The sequence below is a fragment of the Mesocricetus auratus genome, unplaced genomic scaffold (assembly GCF_017639785.1).
Source record: "Mesocricetus auratus isolate SY011 unplaced genomic scaffold, BCM_Maur_2.0 Super-Scaffold_100676, whole genome shotgun sequence".
NCBI classification, from domain to species: Eukaryota; Metazoa; Chordata; class Mammalia; order Rodentia; family Cricetidae; genus Mesocricetus; species Mesocricetus auratus.
The window spans coordinates 29,928,717-29,944,724 of record NW_024429266.1 but is presented as its reverse complement, the minus strand read 5'-3'; the positions used below and the strand labels follow the sequence as shown (position 1 = coordinate 29,944,724).

At 38.0% G+C, this 16,008-nt stretch overlaps 1 protein-coding gene across 5 annotated transcripts in view; it reads right to left on the bottom strand.

Annotated features, from left to right (window-relative positions):
• Positions 1-12,009: 12,009 nt before the first annotated feature.
• Positions 12,010-16,008, bottom strand: part of Suco (SUN domain containing ossification factor) — a 56,273-nt gene continuing 52,274 nt past the window's right edge. For 3 of the 5 annotated variants that reach the window (XM_005071341.4, XM_040737584.1, XM_005071342.4), the window contains 2 exons: positions 15,450-15,505; positions 12,010-13,971 (listed from right to left, as the gene is read on the bottom strand). In XM_005071341.4, coding sequence (XP_005071398.1) covers positions 13,528-13,971; positions 15,450-15,505 — 500 coding nt within the window. In that variant the 3' untranslated portion in view covers positions 12,010-13,527. Of the gene's footprint in view, positions 13,972-15,449; positions 15,506-16,008 lie in introns of those variants that run through there. The other 2 variants (XR_005873765.1, XM_013114341.3) reach the window with 1 other exon arrangement.

Below are 16,008 nucleotides of genomic sequence, written 5' to 3'. Positions count from 1 at the left end.
GATTAGCCCTTCCTCAGAAAGACACAGTATGACGACTCTCATAAGCCAGAAAGTGTGTTGGCAACTCTTATGCTAGACTCTCAACTGCTAGAACTGTAACACATAGACACTTATAGACACTTTGTCTAAGCTGTCCAGTTTATGGTGTTTTATTTTGGCAGTCTTAGGTCATTGCTGATAAATCTAAACTCAGAAAGTGCCGAAGTCAAAAGAACTTTATTTGGAGTTTTAATGTAACCAAGATCAAAATCTGGACTCCCTTCAGCTCCCCAGTCCCTGTGGTCTCTCTCCATCAGCAGAATTCAGTTAGCTGAGATACACAAAATGATGGTATAGGAAACTAGGCAGATGTTATCACACAATTCAGCAGAACCTGTCATCAATGGGTAGGAATGCGCATATGGTCAGGATGGGCCACTGTCCTGATCTACATTTTAGGCAAACTAATTTATTTTATATTTAAAATCACTAAAGCAAGCAACCTCCCTAAGGGACCTTGTCTTGTCTGGGTGACTGACAGGCATGTTTGGATTGACTACTCCAGAAGGGGGCAATGGTGTGTATGGATTCGTTTCAGAAAGCCTACTGCTGGGCAGTAGCTATAAAAGATTTAAGCCTCTTGGAGCTGGGCTTAGTCATCCACTAATGATCTTAAGAATGTCACATCTTCTCCCAGGACCAGAGATAAGATCTGGGCACCTTTCCTCTGACTAGTAGTTAGATCCCTAATCTTACAATTTGTCTGTTTTTCCAGGCTCTGGGCTACGAGGGAAGCATCTGGCCACAGTACCATTAAAATCTGCTCATATATGACTTCCTCATTCGAGGAATTACACTTCAGGGTATCTTCCAATCACGGTTACAAAAAAAAGCAACCTATAGAGGTAAGTGATTCTTTGTAGGAAACACAATGAAACGTTAAGAACGGGGACAAGTAGCTGATAGACGGTTTAGAACCAACATTGTATAAACATGGAAATTTCATAAAACAAGAGTCCCGTGACCTCTTGATATGAATCTTAAGCTTCTGGGCAAACTGTAATCAGCCATTCCAGATGTCTATGGTCAAAAGTTGAAGGCAACCAAAGTTCACATTCCAGGCAACAGCTGGAGACAGGCAGAAGGTCTGCCCTTTTGTCGTGGCCCTCTGATTTCACTTTGAAAAGCCTTTTCAGTATTTTTATCTCCATTTTTTTTTTCATTTCATTTCCATGGCCTTTCTAAAAGGAAAACACAGAAGCTCATGGGATTGCATGGCATGAGTCAGAAATTGTGACCTAGGTCATCATCATCTTTCCTAACAAAACTTCCCAGCTGTTTCACACACTGAGCTAGCCTGAGAGCCATTGTCCCATTCCTTGAAAAATACTTCTAGAGGAAATCTTATACCACCATTTTACTAAATCAGCATAATCCCTAACTGCATTCTAAATGCTAACCTGCATCCCCTCAGACAAGCTCTCACTCCTCACTAAATAAGCTTATCTCTGCAGCAGACAGAGGCCATTACAGAGAACCACAACTGGTCAATGCAGAGAACAACTGATCCTGGGGACGCAGGCTTAGGGAGCATCACAAGAGAGTGGGCAGAATGCATGTAAGAGCCCAAAGACTAGAAAGTCTGCAGTGAGATTGTGTCTCTTAGAAATAATAAGGGAGCCATACCTATGATATCTCAACAATATGGCTGTTATCCTCAAAGGGGGAAGTCTCACAGGACCCCACAACTGGTTAGTCCTTAAATCATATACATACAAGCAACAGTGAACAGACTCAAGAATGAATATATATGAAAACAACAAAGAAAAAGATGCCACAAATTTGTAAGAGAGTGAGGGGTGTAAAGTAGGGTTTGGAAGAAAGAATATATTAACATAATATGAATATATTTTAAGAAAGTAAAAATGTATTTTTTAAAAGTTCCTGAGACTCCAGGAAGACTCTTAGCTATGGGTCCTTCCTTTCCAAAAGAACATTTTTTATTCCCAGGGTACAATGGCACAAAGCACAGATCTCTAAAGGGAAGAATGGGAAAGCAGCAAGGAAAGCTCAGACCAAAGCAAGATCAAAACTCAGTGGAAAAACATTCAATCTACAGATCCATGTCCAGCGCTGGGGCACATGTTGATCCCATGTGAGCTCTGAAGGGTCCAGACAGCCTCTCTGCTGCAGTATTGCCATCTGTACATGTGGCCTCTCTCTTGTTAGGGCTTTAATCACTGCCTACAGCTTTCCTCAGAAGATACCTGTCTCCATTTCCTCACATCAACATCCTAGGGATTCCACTGCAACTTTGACTCTACTGCCACAGTCTCACCCATTGCCTTGTAGTGATCCTTAACCTTCCACAGACTGTTGCTCCTCCCAGACCTTCCTTTGAAATTAAGTGGAAGTCTCCATGATTCCATAACTCATGCATTTTAATGCCTGCAAAACCAGCATAGATGTCACCAATCTGCTGCAAGCTCAAACAGTATCGTGGAATCCCTTAGTTAGTGACCTGTGAATGTCTGGATGACTAAACACAAAGAAATGCTTCCCTACATGGCCTTCTGTGAGCAGGTCACCCTAGTTGTCCCTTCTCAAAGCATAGTGTTTTAAATGAACTTATATTACCCATGAGTCCATGAAATCTAGATAATTCCCAAGATACCTTTAAGGTATCTTTCCTATTGTCCAAATTTATAACACTTGGCTTATTTTCACTGACTCTAATATATAAAAAGTCATGGCTTTACACTGACTCATTTTCTGACTTCCTCAATCACTCATGTTATTAGCTTTCTGATATAGTCAAGGACCACCTGCTGGGATGGTGCCACCTAGTGTTCTGAGCCCTCCCACATCAATCACCAGTCAAGATAGTCTCCCACCACGGCTATAGATCCATCCAATCTGGGCAAACTCCCAATTGGGAATCCCTCAGAGGACTCTAAGTTTTGCAAAGTTGAGAGCAGATGCTAACTAGGGTAGGAGTTCCTTGAACTATTTCTGCATGGGATACTCCAAATGCCCACTCCCAACACTTACCCTCTTCTGTCAATGTCTACCAACACTGAGTCTATCCTTCCTGGTAAACTCCATCCTTCAATACATAGTTAAGAGCATTTTTTTTTCTGCAAAAATTGCTCTCCCCATCGAGAATTACCTTCCTTGTTCTTCTAATTTTTAACTATAGCACTTGTTGAACATTTAAACATAGTATTATACTAATCAATATTTACTTGCCTTATTTTTGTCTAGTCTTTTGTCCAGACTATGAAATTCCTAAAGTTAGACTGTGTCTAGTCCATATAACAGGAAACTCTGCCTCCCCAAGGCATTTTCACTAATCTTGAGGAAGCCTCTTAAATGCAAATGCAGAGGTTTCAGAGATTTTAACATAGCAAGGATTTGGCTGAATTACACCATTCTTCATATTGTTCTGGGGCTTCAACCTCACTGCTGTAATCAGAAGTACATCAACATAAAAGCAAACTGTCATTAAAACACATGACTAAAAAGAACACAGGTATATTTGAAGAGACTGAGATTAGAACATTTTCCCCCTAAACGTTCACTTAGTTTTTGTTTGAAAGTTATAGGATTGGTTTTCTTGAAAATCATATATCACATGCATAAGAATATGTGCCTTTGAGAGGATTTGTCTGGGAAGTACTCATGGGGGTTAGAAGCAGGCCCAGACCAAGACTGGGGAACAAGACAGCCTTGGTTTTTCCTCTTCTGCAGCTTCACCATGGAGTAACTTATTACCCAGCTTGGCCTGAACCTGCAATCCCTACAGATTTCAGTATATTAGAGCCATATTACTGGATTGTGAAGATTAAGGTGATATACAGAAGAAATGTTTTGATATGGGCCAAATAAAAGATCTTTCTCTTGAGTCTCCTTTTTGAGATAATTGCTAATACTTGACTGCTATTATACTCCATAGAGAAGGAGCCCCGAGACCTATAAAATTGTGCTGAAGTCAGATTACAAATTTGAGGAACATTATCTCACTTAATTACCAGTGGAAATGTTTGTCTATAATTCATCTTGAAGTGTGAAGTGTATAAGCTTGCCTCAAAATCACAGTCCTCCAAAGTGCTTGGGTTACAGACCTGAGGTATCATGCTAGGCTGTGATCACCAGAGAGTTCATGTAAGTACTCCTTGGAAGACAAAAACTTATGCCTTGAGAGGGAGTCCATACCCTACAATGCCTGGATATCCAGGAACCAGAGAGTGGAAAACCCAGTGACCTAGAGTAGAACCAAACATGACTGGCAACAAAATAAAAGCAAAATAAATGAAATGATTCCTAGTAAAAAGAAAATGTGATCTTCTATTCTAAGTAGTTATTGGGTATAAAGTTAATGCATTTTGGAGTCTAAACCTCATTGGCTATGACTATAAAATAAAACTTTATGGGGAAGTTTTGCTGGCCTCATTCCAGGAACTGGTACTTACAGTGACACCATCCTTGCCCTTGTGAGGAACTCAACAGTACAGCAAGCTAAAATCTTAATACTGCCACAACACTAGAAAGTCTAAAGGCTTGCTGCTAACTACCCACCATGATAGGAATGTAGTGTTTGCTACTGAGTCGGGCAGCATTCCCAGAGTTTGTATGCCAAAAATGAACATTGTCTAAAGACAAAATACCAATCCCACATAAGAGCTTTCTGGCAGGGGTTGAGCTGGGGTCTCTCCAATTAGGTTGCCTGAAGGAGCAGAGAAAGGCTAGAGGCAATTGTGTTGGTTGTATTTGACTGTTAACTGGATTTGGAAAGAACCAAAAGGAAAGTCACTGGAAATTTCCATGATTCCTCATTTACTTATTAATTTATGTTTGTTTTTCAACACAGGGTTTCTCTGTGTAACAGGCCTGGCTGTCCTGGAACACACTTTGTAGACCAAGCTGGTCTGGAACTCAGATTCACCAACCTCTGCTTCCCGAAGGCTGGGATTAAAGGCATGTGCCACCATGCCCGGCTCATTTCTTGATAGGTTATGTGAAGTGGGAAGACCCAGCCTACATGTGAATGGCACCTTCCAGTGGCAAATCAGATGAGAGATGGAAGATTGCCTTTTGTCTGCCTGCCTTCACTCATGTTGACAACTTCATCTATTCTGTTGTTGTCACTGTTGCATTTCCTTCCAGCTTCTTCAAGCTTCTAAGCTTCCAATGCAGACTGAAGACCAGCAGTTTTCTAGAAATCCTCCAAGGCTTTTGGACCATATTTGTACTACTGAGATATCCAGCCTCATGGACTATGGAACTATGGATTCTCCGCCTCTTCAGCATAAGTCACCATTGTTGGACTACCTAAACAGTATCCTGTAGGGCAATATCATAAATCACACTTTAATATATAGCTACTCTATTGATTCTGCCCTCTAGAGAAGTCTGACTAATACATGGAACTAGATCTTTGGAGCATGACAGGAACAAGTGACAGGCAGGGACACTTTGTCACCTATATCTTCCAGGAAAAAAGATTACAAAAAACCTATCATGAGTTTTCTCCAAAAACAAGTATGCAGGAGAATCTTCATGTGCATCTTTGAAGGCATGCCAGACCCAGAAGGTGTCTCACCACAGCACCAGGTTAGAGCTTTCTTGTTCCCCTTAGCTCTCCTTTTCCCCACTCCAATCTACAGATGGCTCTGACACAATCAATAAAGGGAGAAGGGGCAAACAAATGGCCAAGTGATGCTATGACCCCTGTTATCCAGGCTCTAACCCATTTCTGCTCTGGTGTGGGAAGAGTAGCTCAATGAGAGTGAAATGATACTCTGTTACTTATCTGGGACTGGGTGCTGTGTATGGTAGTTTGAGACTGTTTTGTAGCTTGTAGTACTCACAGCAACAATGAGTTCTGACCAAATGTAATACAGAAATACTGGCAGAACTCATACCTTCGAGAAGCCGTTAGTTGCTTTTCTAGCTCTGCTTGTTAAAACATACTACTTAAACTTATAACAGTACAAGAAATGGCAGTCAAAAGGTAGACCTTCTCTCCAGGCCCATACTTTCCTTTGGATCCCTTAAGGAGGTCAGCTCACTATTACTCCTACAAAGCATCCTTTTATGAAAGTTAGGGTTTGATTCTTCAAGAGTTATGGAGCTAAGTGGTCTCTGGCTGGTACCCCCAGTGTAGCATTTTCGACAACTAGCTTATAAAACTACAAATATAAAAACTGTATGTACATATACATATACACAAGTATATGTGTGTATATATACATATATTTGGTGGATACACACATACACACACACACACACACACCTAGTTTTCAGGTATATATAGCTGTAGTTTGGTTCTAAAATGTCCCACACAGGCTCATGCATTTAAAAAACCTGGTTTCCAGGTGATGGCTCCCTTTGAAGAACCTTTATGACATTGGTTCTGGCAGATAGAAATAAGTCACTAAGGGTGGATCTTTGAGGGCTATACCCCGCCCCTGATTCTGGTCCCACTCCCTTACTTTCTGGTACACAGCTGTCATGTAAACAAGCCTCTGACACTCCTCTGTGAACTTTGAGCCAAAACAACTGTTCTTTGCCTAAGTAGCCTCTTTGTCACTCACATAGCCTTTTTTTTTTTTCCTCACAGCTCACGGTACAGTCCATCACTGTTGGGAAGTCAAAGCAAACTGGAGCTTAAAAGAGCTGGTCACATTGCATTTATAGTGAGGAAGAAGGGAACAATGGGTGTCTGGACTCCGTCCACTTTCTTCGTTTTATGCAGGTCAGGATCCTTGCTAGTGAGGTCTTTAATCTTCCACAGGAAAGTTCCTGTCTCCCAGGAGTCTAGATCTGATTCTAGTCTCATCAAGTTGAAAATGGAATTGAGGTTAACCATCACAATATGCACGTTATATATAAGTCACCACATATATGTATATATAATACACATGTTGCATGCATGTGTATTTGTGTATGTGTGCACATATATGTGAGAATAAACTATCAGAATGCAAGTATATACAAACCCATATATCCACATGTATAGATAGAGGAGAGGGAAGGAGAGATGGGGTCTTATTGCTATCTAGGCGGGTAGAAATCATGAAACAAGTTTATGTAAGGGAAGAACAAAGACTAAAATGTACCTTATAACTCATGCAATATATGCCCCAGGGCTCAGACAGAATATTAGTCAGAAGATAGGATGGGCATCTTTGTCTGTATCCATTAGACAGAGGATGTCCCAGGAGATAGTGGATATGAAGTACATGAGATACTGCATTCTGGATATATGGGTTTGTGTATGCTTGCATTCTGGAAAATACAGCCCCTACAGCTAATATAGGTAAAAGCAGAGAAAGTAAACAAGCAGTAATTCCTGAATAATGGAATTAAAGACAAATTTCAATCGTTCAGAATAATCAGTTAACACATGCAGTACAATAAAGACATTACTAGTTCAAAGGAAAACACTAGGTAAGAACACTGGCTAAAGGGTAAAAGCTTGAGCACTAAACTAAGTCACACTCTTAAGACACACAGATCCCAAAAGGTCAAATGAAATGCCAAACAATGTAAACAGACACAAGACCCAGTTCTGAATGTGCATTTTCTCTCACAAGGCAGGGTTAAGGCAAGTGTCTAACAACCTGAAGAGACATGAAGATAGTACATTGTGAAGACACAGATGCAAATTTTAACTGGGAAAGTATGCTCAGAGCAGCACCTTAGCAACTGTGGCCTAGATACCAGCATCAAAGCTTTCTATAGAAATAGTGATTGGTAATGTTTCAGAGCCTGCTTACCACACTCCTCCTGCTGAATACAATTCAGTAAATTGCTTAAAATGATTGAATCAAACCTCTGCCTTCTCCTATACTATTAAAAATTATTGCAAAACATATTGGGGCAGAGACACAAGAAAATCTCCCAAGTTTGCTTAGTCGGGGGCAATGTCACTGACTTTGGCATTGAAATAATACAATTAACATTTCATTCCACATTTGAGGTGCTCAAATAGGTGTGCTATCTCCGTGCCCACTCTTTCTTTTTGACACTATGCATTCCAGAGTCTTAAGACAATAGAGGAAGGCCACTAGGCTCTACCAGACTTTATATAAATGACAAATAATTCCATGTTAATCCAGAGGCTTCAGATTTAATTTGTTATGAAAACATAGCTTACCCTAGCCAACTAACACAGAGTCAATGCACAACAGCAAATTCAAAACCCAAGCTGACTTCTCCAAATAACATGAAGTGTGATTCAGTAAATAAGTCATTTCACAAGGGAGATCACAGGAAAGTGCTAACTCAGTTAATGCTCAAAAGAATTTAATAAAACTCACTATGTATTGCAAACTAAGACAGAACCTTCAGCAAAATAATGAAGTTTTTTTTTGTTTTTTGTTTTGTTTGCTTTTTGGCAGGGTCTCTCTCTGTAGCCCAAGCTCACCTCAAACCCACAGCAGTTTTCCCCCACAAATCTATCCAGGCGCTATGATTCTATCGTGAGCCAACCACCCAAGTTTCAGAGCATCTATCTGAAACTAACTGCTATTATTAATAACAAACCACTGTAAAATTTCTAATTTAAACACAGAAAAATAATGCTTACTAGCATCCCTACTGCCTAGAATTGTTTGTGAAGTCCCAGTAAATGTGAAATAAAAGCAAAAGAATGTAGGTATAAATGTGATGTGAGTAGACTTACCTGGTGACCTGGAAAAGAATCAGGGGGAAAAAAAGCGTAATCCAATAAGGTAAAGTGATAAAATGTTTAAATAAAACCTGTCTTTTTTCATACTATCACAAATATTTGAAAATATATTGGAAGCACTTCATTCATAATAGCAATAATATAAAAAATGGGAATTGCATAGTACAGCAATCCTAAGATAATTACATAGCTTCAAAAAGACTTGAACATTTTGAAATTAACATTTCTCTACATATTGATTTTTATATTTTAAGTAAAACAAAAGTTCAAAGGGAAGTCTTGGGAACTTGACAAAGTAATTCTTAATATAAATATATTCATTTAGATATACAGACTATCACAAACATTTTTAGAGTTATAATTACAAATCAGTCATTAAAAGAGTAGGAGAATGAATTCTGAGTCAGGCAGAGGCTGGAGAGATAGTTCAGCAATTAAGAGCAATTACAGCTCTTTATGAGGACCAGAGTTTGGTTCTTAGCTAGCTTACACACTGCATGGCTCACAATTACCTAGAATTCCAGCACCAGAGGATCAAATACCTCTTCTGGCCTCTGCATACACACACACACACACACACACACACACACACACACACACACACACACATACACACACACACACAATGTGGCAGTCATACACACACAAACAAAAAAAATAAAAGTATATATTTTAAAATCAATACTAAACCCAATAGATCCTATTGCTCTAAGACAATCATTGTCAACTTGTAGGTCATGACTCCATGGCAGAAGTCGAACGACTCCTTCACAGGGCTCACCTTGGACACTGAGAAAACACAGATCTTTACATTACAATTCATAACAGTAGCAAAATTAATTATGAAGTAGCAATGAAAATAATTTCATGGTCGGGGGTTACAACCACATAAAGAAACTATATTAAGGGGTCACAACATTAGGAAAGCTGAGAACCACTGCTCTAAGAGAATGCTCAAAACAAACCAGAAACCTAAGTGGAATTTTTCTCTGCAAAGAACTTATCTGGTATACAAGCCATACCACACAAGTCACACCAGGCTGTATCTAGCTGTAGCTACTATGGAAGGACATTCATGGATACTATGAAAGCTAGAGAAATGTGGTCTGGGCTGCATAAACACTAGTAAAGAAAGGTAGTTATAAATATCAGCTAAGGCCACATAATCAGTTGCAGAAATAAGGATAATAATAGAAATGAGTGTTTCTGGAGTATTTTGTTAAGAATGAATTGGTACAGATACATGTTTTCTTTCCTCAATTTATTGTGATGTAACATTAATTAAGAGAATATTAGTGGTTATCATATTTAATATACTAAAAGAGTGTCCCTCAAGGGACATTGCCATCTATTCTAAATTTATAATGCATTTGTGGCCATATGAGGGACAGTTACATATTAGGTGTAATTATGACCTGGTCAAATATATAATGTGTCTGCAACTGTATGTGTGATAGTTATATTGATTTAGGTGTAATTATGGCATTGCTATTTTTTTAATTTGGAAGTTAATCATGACATAAGGATATATGATTGTGTGTCACGTTGACAAGAGATTAACTTGGTTGTCAACTCGACTACATCTGGAATTAACTAAAACCCAAAAATGAAGGGGCATACCTGTGAGGGATTTTTGCTTAATTTGGAGTGGGCAGATCCACTTTTATTCTGGATCTTTGGGGTAGGAAGACACACCTTTAGTTTGGATATTTGAGGTGGGAAGACCCACCTCTAACCTGGCCACACCTTCTGCTGAAAGCCTGTATAAGGCCATGGAAGAAATCCTTTGCTCTTTGCCTTTTTTTTTTGTCTCAATAGTAAGTCCATTCCTTTACTGGCATTACACAGTCCATTTCAGGATTCCAGCATATACTGAAGACCAGTTGAGACATTTAGCTTCATGGACTGAAAAACTACCGGACTCTTGGACCTTCCATTCACAGGGAACCATTGTAGAATTAACTGGACCACAACCTGTAAATCATTCTAAGAAGTTCCTTTTTATATATAAAGAGACTCATTCAATTAATTCTGTTACTCTAGAGAATCCTGACTAATATAGTCATGTAAGGTGACTATCTTTATTCTAGAAGTTACTCAAGGTGAAGGGTTATAATGTATCAACATGACCCAGCACATTTACCAAATGTCTTACATATATACACACACCACTATGTACCCATAATGTATATTTTGTGTATGTAGATATATATATATATCTATATATATGCACAGACATACATATATAAACACATGAAGAAAACTAAAAATATTAACTGGTAATATCGGTAAATGTTCAACTTTTCCACTGTTTCAAAATTTCTCAGATTACAATTAAATAAAAGCATGTCAGGGTTTTAATAATTATTTTATGAAATATAGTTAAAAAGCAGTATTTCTAAGTTATATTATTTAATTTACAATGGTTTTAAATTGGCTTATTAAACTAGGTAAACAAATACGAATTTGTTTTATGCCTGTTTCTGTTGCATACGGCACAAGATAAGCACTGAAACTTGAGGGACAGAACTAGAAGTGGAAGCTGCTTGGGGAGAAGACATGCTGGGTGGGGCAAAGTAGGTGTGACAGCATGAGACAGAGAATGTTGTATCTCTGCACAAGCTTTGTAAAAGCAGCTTAATTCCTCAAATCAAGCATTTGTAACCCTCAACAGATATTTAAGAATCCAAACAACAGATTTGCTCAAGTTCAGTAAATTTCATTTTGGTTTAATATCTTCTTAATACAACAAATGAAATGAGGTTGGCTACCTTTACATAAAGGTTTGAGTATGTCTTGTCTGAACCACTTGGGAGAAGTGTCTCTTAATTTTGAGTATTTTTTGATTCTGTTAATTATATATGCTGGGTAGGCATCCTTAGCTCCAAAATTTAAAATCCAGAAGTGCTACAAATCCTCCAAAAAATTGAGAATTCAAAATCTTAGGATTCTTCAGCCCTTGGATTTTGATTGTTGATTTTTACCAGACACAAATCTGCTGATGGCAAGAATCTTCACTTATTAACAGTTTAAGCGTTTTTGTTTTTTCCCTCTTGTGTGTAGTAGCAATCTGGAGGAGAAATAAAACTCACTAAAACTTTCTCTAGGTAGATATGCATCTTACGATTAGAACCATCATTTCAGTGAAAAGGTGAAATATGATTACTAGGAAACAATGTTTAGATGAAAGTGTATATTATGGCTGCCTGAAATGTGAGCAATGCTGCTATATTTAACCTGAAAGATGGCAAAACAGAAACAAAAACCAAACAAATTGATGACCAGAGGTTAGTAATAAACATGTTCAATCTTTTAAAGGACTGAAAAGCCAGCAATTAATAAAGACAAGTGTTCAGATTTATTTGGAAATTCACAGTTTCTAATGGTACTACAGCTCTGTAGTTACATATTTAAAACCCTTTTTTCACAACACACAACAGTGTGACTTCCCACTCTAGCTCGGCTCCCATCTGGACTTCTTTTCAAGGGCCTGCTAAACCTTCAGGTCCTGTTGCTCTGAATGGCTAATTGTGCAGACTGGAAGGGGAAAAAAAGTATCTCCTAAAACATACTGTTAACCTAAAGCAGCAACTTAAACAAAAAAGGCTTTAAATAAATCAATCACATTACAAACAATACCAAGATAGGTATTATTTACAAACAATTATCAACAAAAGTGCTCAATAAGTTATAACAAATTTTACAACACAAAATGGTCAATTCTCTCTCAAAAAGAAACACATTTCACTTTCACTCATCTCTGTACAATCACACATCAAGAAATCAATTCACTCACAGACACTGCCAATTACTTGGGGAAAAAAAAAGGACAAACTAAGACGGATGTTGACAACACATACATATATATCTGCACACTATAGCCAACAAAAGCAAACATCAAGGAATCATAATCCTTTCAGACTTAACCAATTTAACTGAGTAAGGCCTGACACACTCACTGGCTGCTCATGTGGCTATGTACAAAGGCAGTGACTGGACCATGGAAAACCTGGTCTCGGTGATGTGAACATTTGGAGGATTAGTGTTTGCTGTGAACATTTAGAATGAAAAAAGAAAAATCATCACAAATAGTTAAGTGTGTTTAAAGGTGAATTTATAATAAATTTGTTTTCAGATACCTGTCATTTCCAAGAAAATATCTTATCATTTCACTGAGTTAACAACTCAGGAAAAAAAATAGCCCAATCCAAGTAAATTAAATGAAAGCAAGGGTGAAATCATCACCTTTTATGTAAAAGGACTTTAGAACATTTCTGCAGGTATTTATTTCCAGTGAGACTGCTAAGCCACTCTAAGTTGGCAAGTCTTTAGGATCTTTATGCAAATGACCCACACTGTTGAGCTTCAGGCACCGACCACCTTAAAGCCTTGTAGTGTTTGCAGCTTCAAAAACCTATAAAGTTACAAAACAAATGACAGAAAAGTCCTCCCTCCTCTTCCAGTGGCATTATAAATAGACAAAAGGCACATAAATATGGGAAGGTGCAAGAAATAGGAACCAAGCTGAAGGAAGAGGGTTAGGCTTTCATTCCTATCCCACCCAAGGAACTGGGCTTCCAAATTACTTTTGTCCCAGTAATTATCTGTGAGAAAAAAAAAAAAACATCTTTATAAAATGTCTATCATCATCCTTATAGGAAGAGATCAGCCTTGTAAAACTGCAGCTCATCAGCCAAGATTGACACAATCCTGTCTCCTTTTTAAAAAGGCGAAAAAACATAATTTTTGAATACTTTCCCCAATATTTCATCCCTCCCCTAAACCCTTCAAATACCACAGGCTGTTCTTCAAAGAACAACAAATAAGTCTTCAGTATGAACGCTCGGTTCCTTTTAGATGTGTCCCGAGACTGCTGTAACACCAAATGCTCCCACGGTGATCTCCTTGTTTCCTTTGATTATGTCATGCAGGCTCGGCAATGACCCTGACTTAGTCTGTATAAGAGCTTTTATTAACTTTCCCTGGTCTTGGACTTTAGACCGCCTTCGTTTTAAAGCCCTCTTCTCAGTTTTTGTCTTTTGGGTCTGTCCATTGCACAGACTTGTACAAGCTGAAATGCCACAAAAATAGGACTCTTCTGACTGTGATGAAGTTTCTGAGCTTCCCTCAGACGGAGGGCCCTTGTAAGAAGAGTGATAAACTTCTCCCATATTAGAAAAATCTCTCTGGTTCGTAAAGGGCTTTCTTCCCTTTATGTCTCCATTGGCTATAGGGTGCAATGGATCTGCAGGCTTTATTGTCTCAATTTTTTCAGTTTTGTACTTGCAACGTTTCTTCTATAACGGAAATAAAAGGAAGCACAGAAATTACTCCTTCTTATTAGATGTGAGATATAAGGAAAGTACTATTGCCTATGAGAGTAAAGCAGTGTTTCTCCCCGCCCCCTGTTGTGAATAGATAGTATCCCACTTTGTGACATCCCACTTTGTAAATGCTACTCAATTCAAAGTTCCAACTGCTTATAGCCAATTGTGCATACAGACTTAGGCAGACATAATTGATATCTGAATACTTCTATATGTCAAACATTATACTTTCTTGTGTATTTTTTATGTTAACCTTGAAAGGTTTGTTATGGCTCCCTGTCTAAGTTACAAAACAGTAAGTACTGATGAAGGTAGAATTAAATTGTAACCTGCTTTACACTAATCAGAAATTCTATTTCCTATAGACAACTATTGCTAATCAAATAATTGTTATGTAATTTGAGAGGTTAAAAAGAAAATCAGGCTTTACAGGGAAGGAGAAAAAAATCCTAAGACAGTAAATATTGTCTACTATCCAATGAGACATCTAAGTAAACAGCCCGTGTCATGTTGTTATCTTTAAGACCATCAATAGGCTGTTGAAAGGATTACAGAACAGTGCTTACACTGCCTTACAGCATCAATCAGAAGCTCAGTAAATAAAGACTTTCACCCAACAATCAGCATATTTTTTTCTCTAAAGGACTGGATAATATTTTAGGCTTTACAGGTCTCTTAAATGTTTTTTAAAATATATTCTTGGTTTTTATTTTGTAATCCTTTAAAAATGAAAAAATACTTCATGGTTTGATGACTTCTCTAGACATTATTTATACAATTATCACCACTGAAAGCCAACATATAGGAATTGGGAAGACAATTCGGCTAGTAAATTGCTTGTACAGTAGGTATGAAGCCCCAGGTTTGATTCCAAGTACTGCATGAAGCATGTCTGCAATCCTAGTATCTGTACTCAGAAGGTGCAGACAGAGGATCACAGTCATTCTCAGGCATCTAGCAAGTTTGAGGTCATCCTAGAATACATAAAGCTATTCTCAAACAAATAAAAACAAGGAAGAAAGGAAAAAAAATAAAATTACATTATGGTTGGGTATGATGGCTCATATCTATTATTTCAGCCCTTGGGAGGTTGAGGCAGGAGGACTACAGTAAGGGCTACATATTACAGCCCATGCAAACCTGAACTACAGTGTGAGTGAGAACTTGTCTCAAAAACTAAAAAGCAGGGCCAGCAAGATGGCTTAGCAGGTAAAGGCACTTGTGCTAAGAACTCACAGGGGGAGAACTGACTTCTGCAAGTTATCATTGGCCCTTCACACCCTAAATAAATGTAAAAACAACAAAAATCACCCAAAACAACAACAAAAAAGAAAAACAAAAAATTAAAATAAACATTATGCCAAGGGATATATATTAACATTTTCAGTATCTGTTTTTCATTTACTATCATACAACTTACAACAGACTTCAAAAAAAGAGAGTATTACCTTTTTCTCTGGAGAGAACTTGAGGGGTTCTACAATGTACAAATCATTCGGGTCTACTGCAAGTAAGGAAAGGGAGTGTAAAATGAAAAGTAGATTATGCTAGGACTAAACATCACAAACACATTAGTGATTGTTTTATTAATAAAATGGATGATAGGTATCAGGACAGGATAACCGTTATTTCTACGTTGAAAATTAGTAAGCCAGAATGGGTAAGATGGGCTCTGAATTTGGTTGTTATTTGAAGGATGATCATCAACCCTGAAGACAACCAACATTCAAATAAGTATATTTCCATTTTACATTTTGAATTAACAGTGATCAATTGATACAGGAAGGGTCCTTCTTTTGGACTAGACCCTTTGCCCAATAACATTACTGGACAAGCCAATACCAAGCCTATAGTAATTTCTAAAAGATTGAGTCAGAAAGGTGCATTAGTGATGTGTGACAAGCAGCTAGAATCACATATAGATGCCAGTTAGAAGAACATAAAGAGAGATTCAGGAATGTTTTCTCTAACCTTTTATAGTTTTGATTAAAACCATTAACTCTAAAA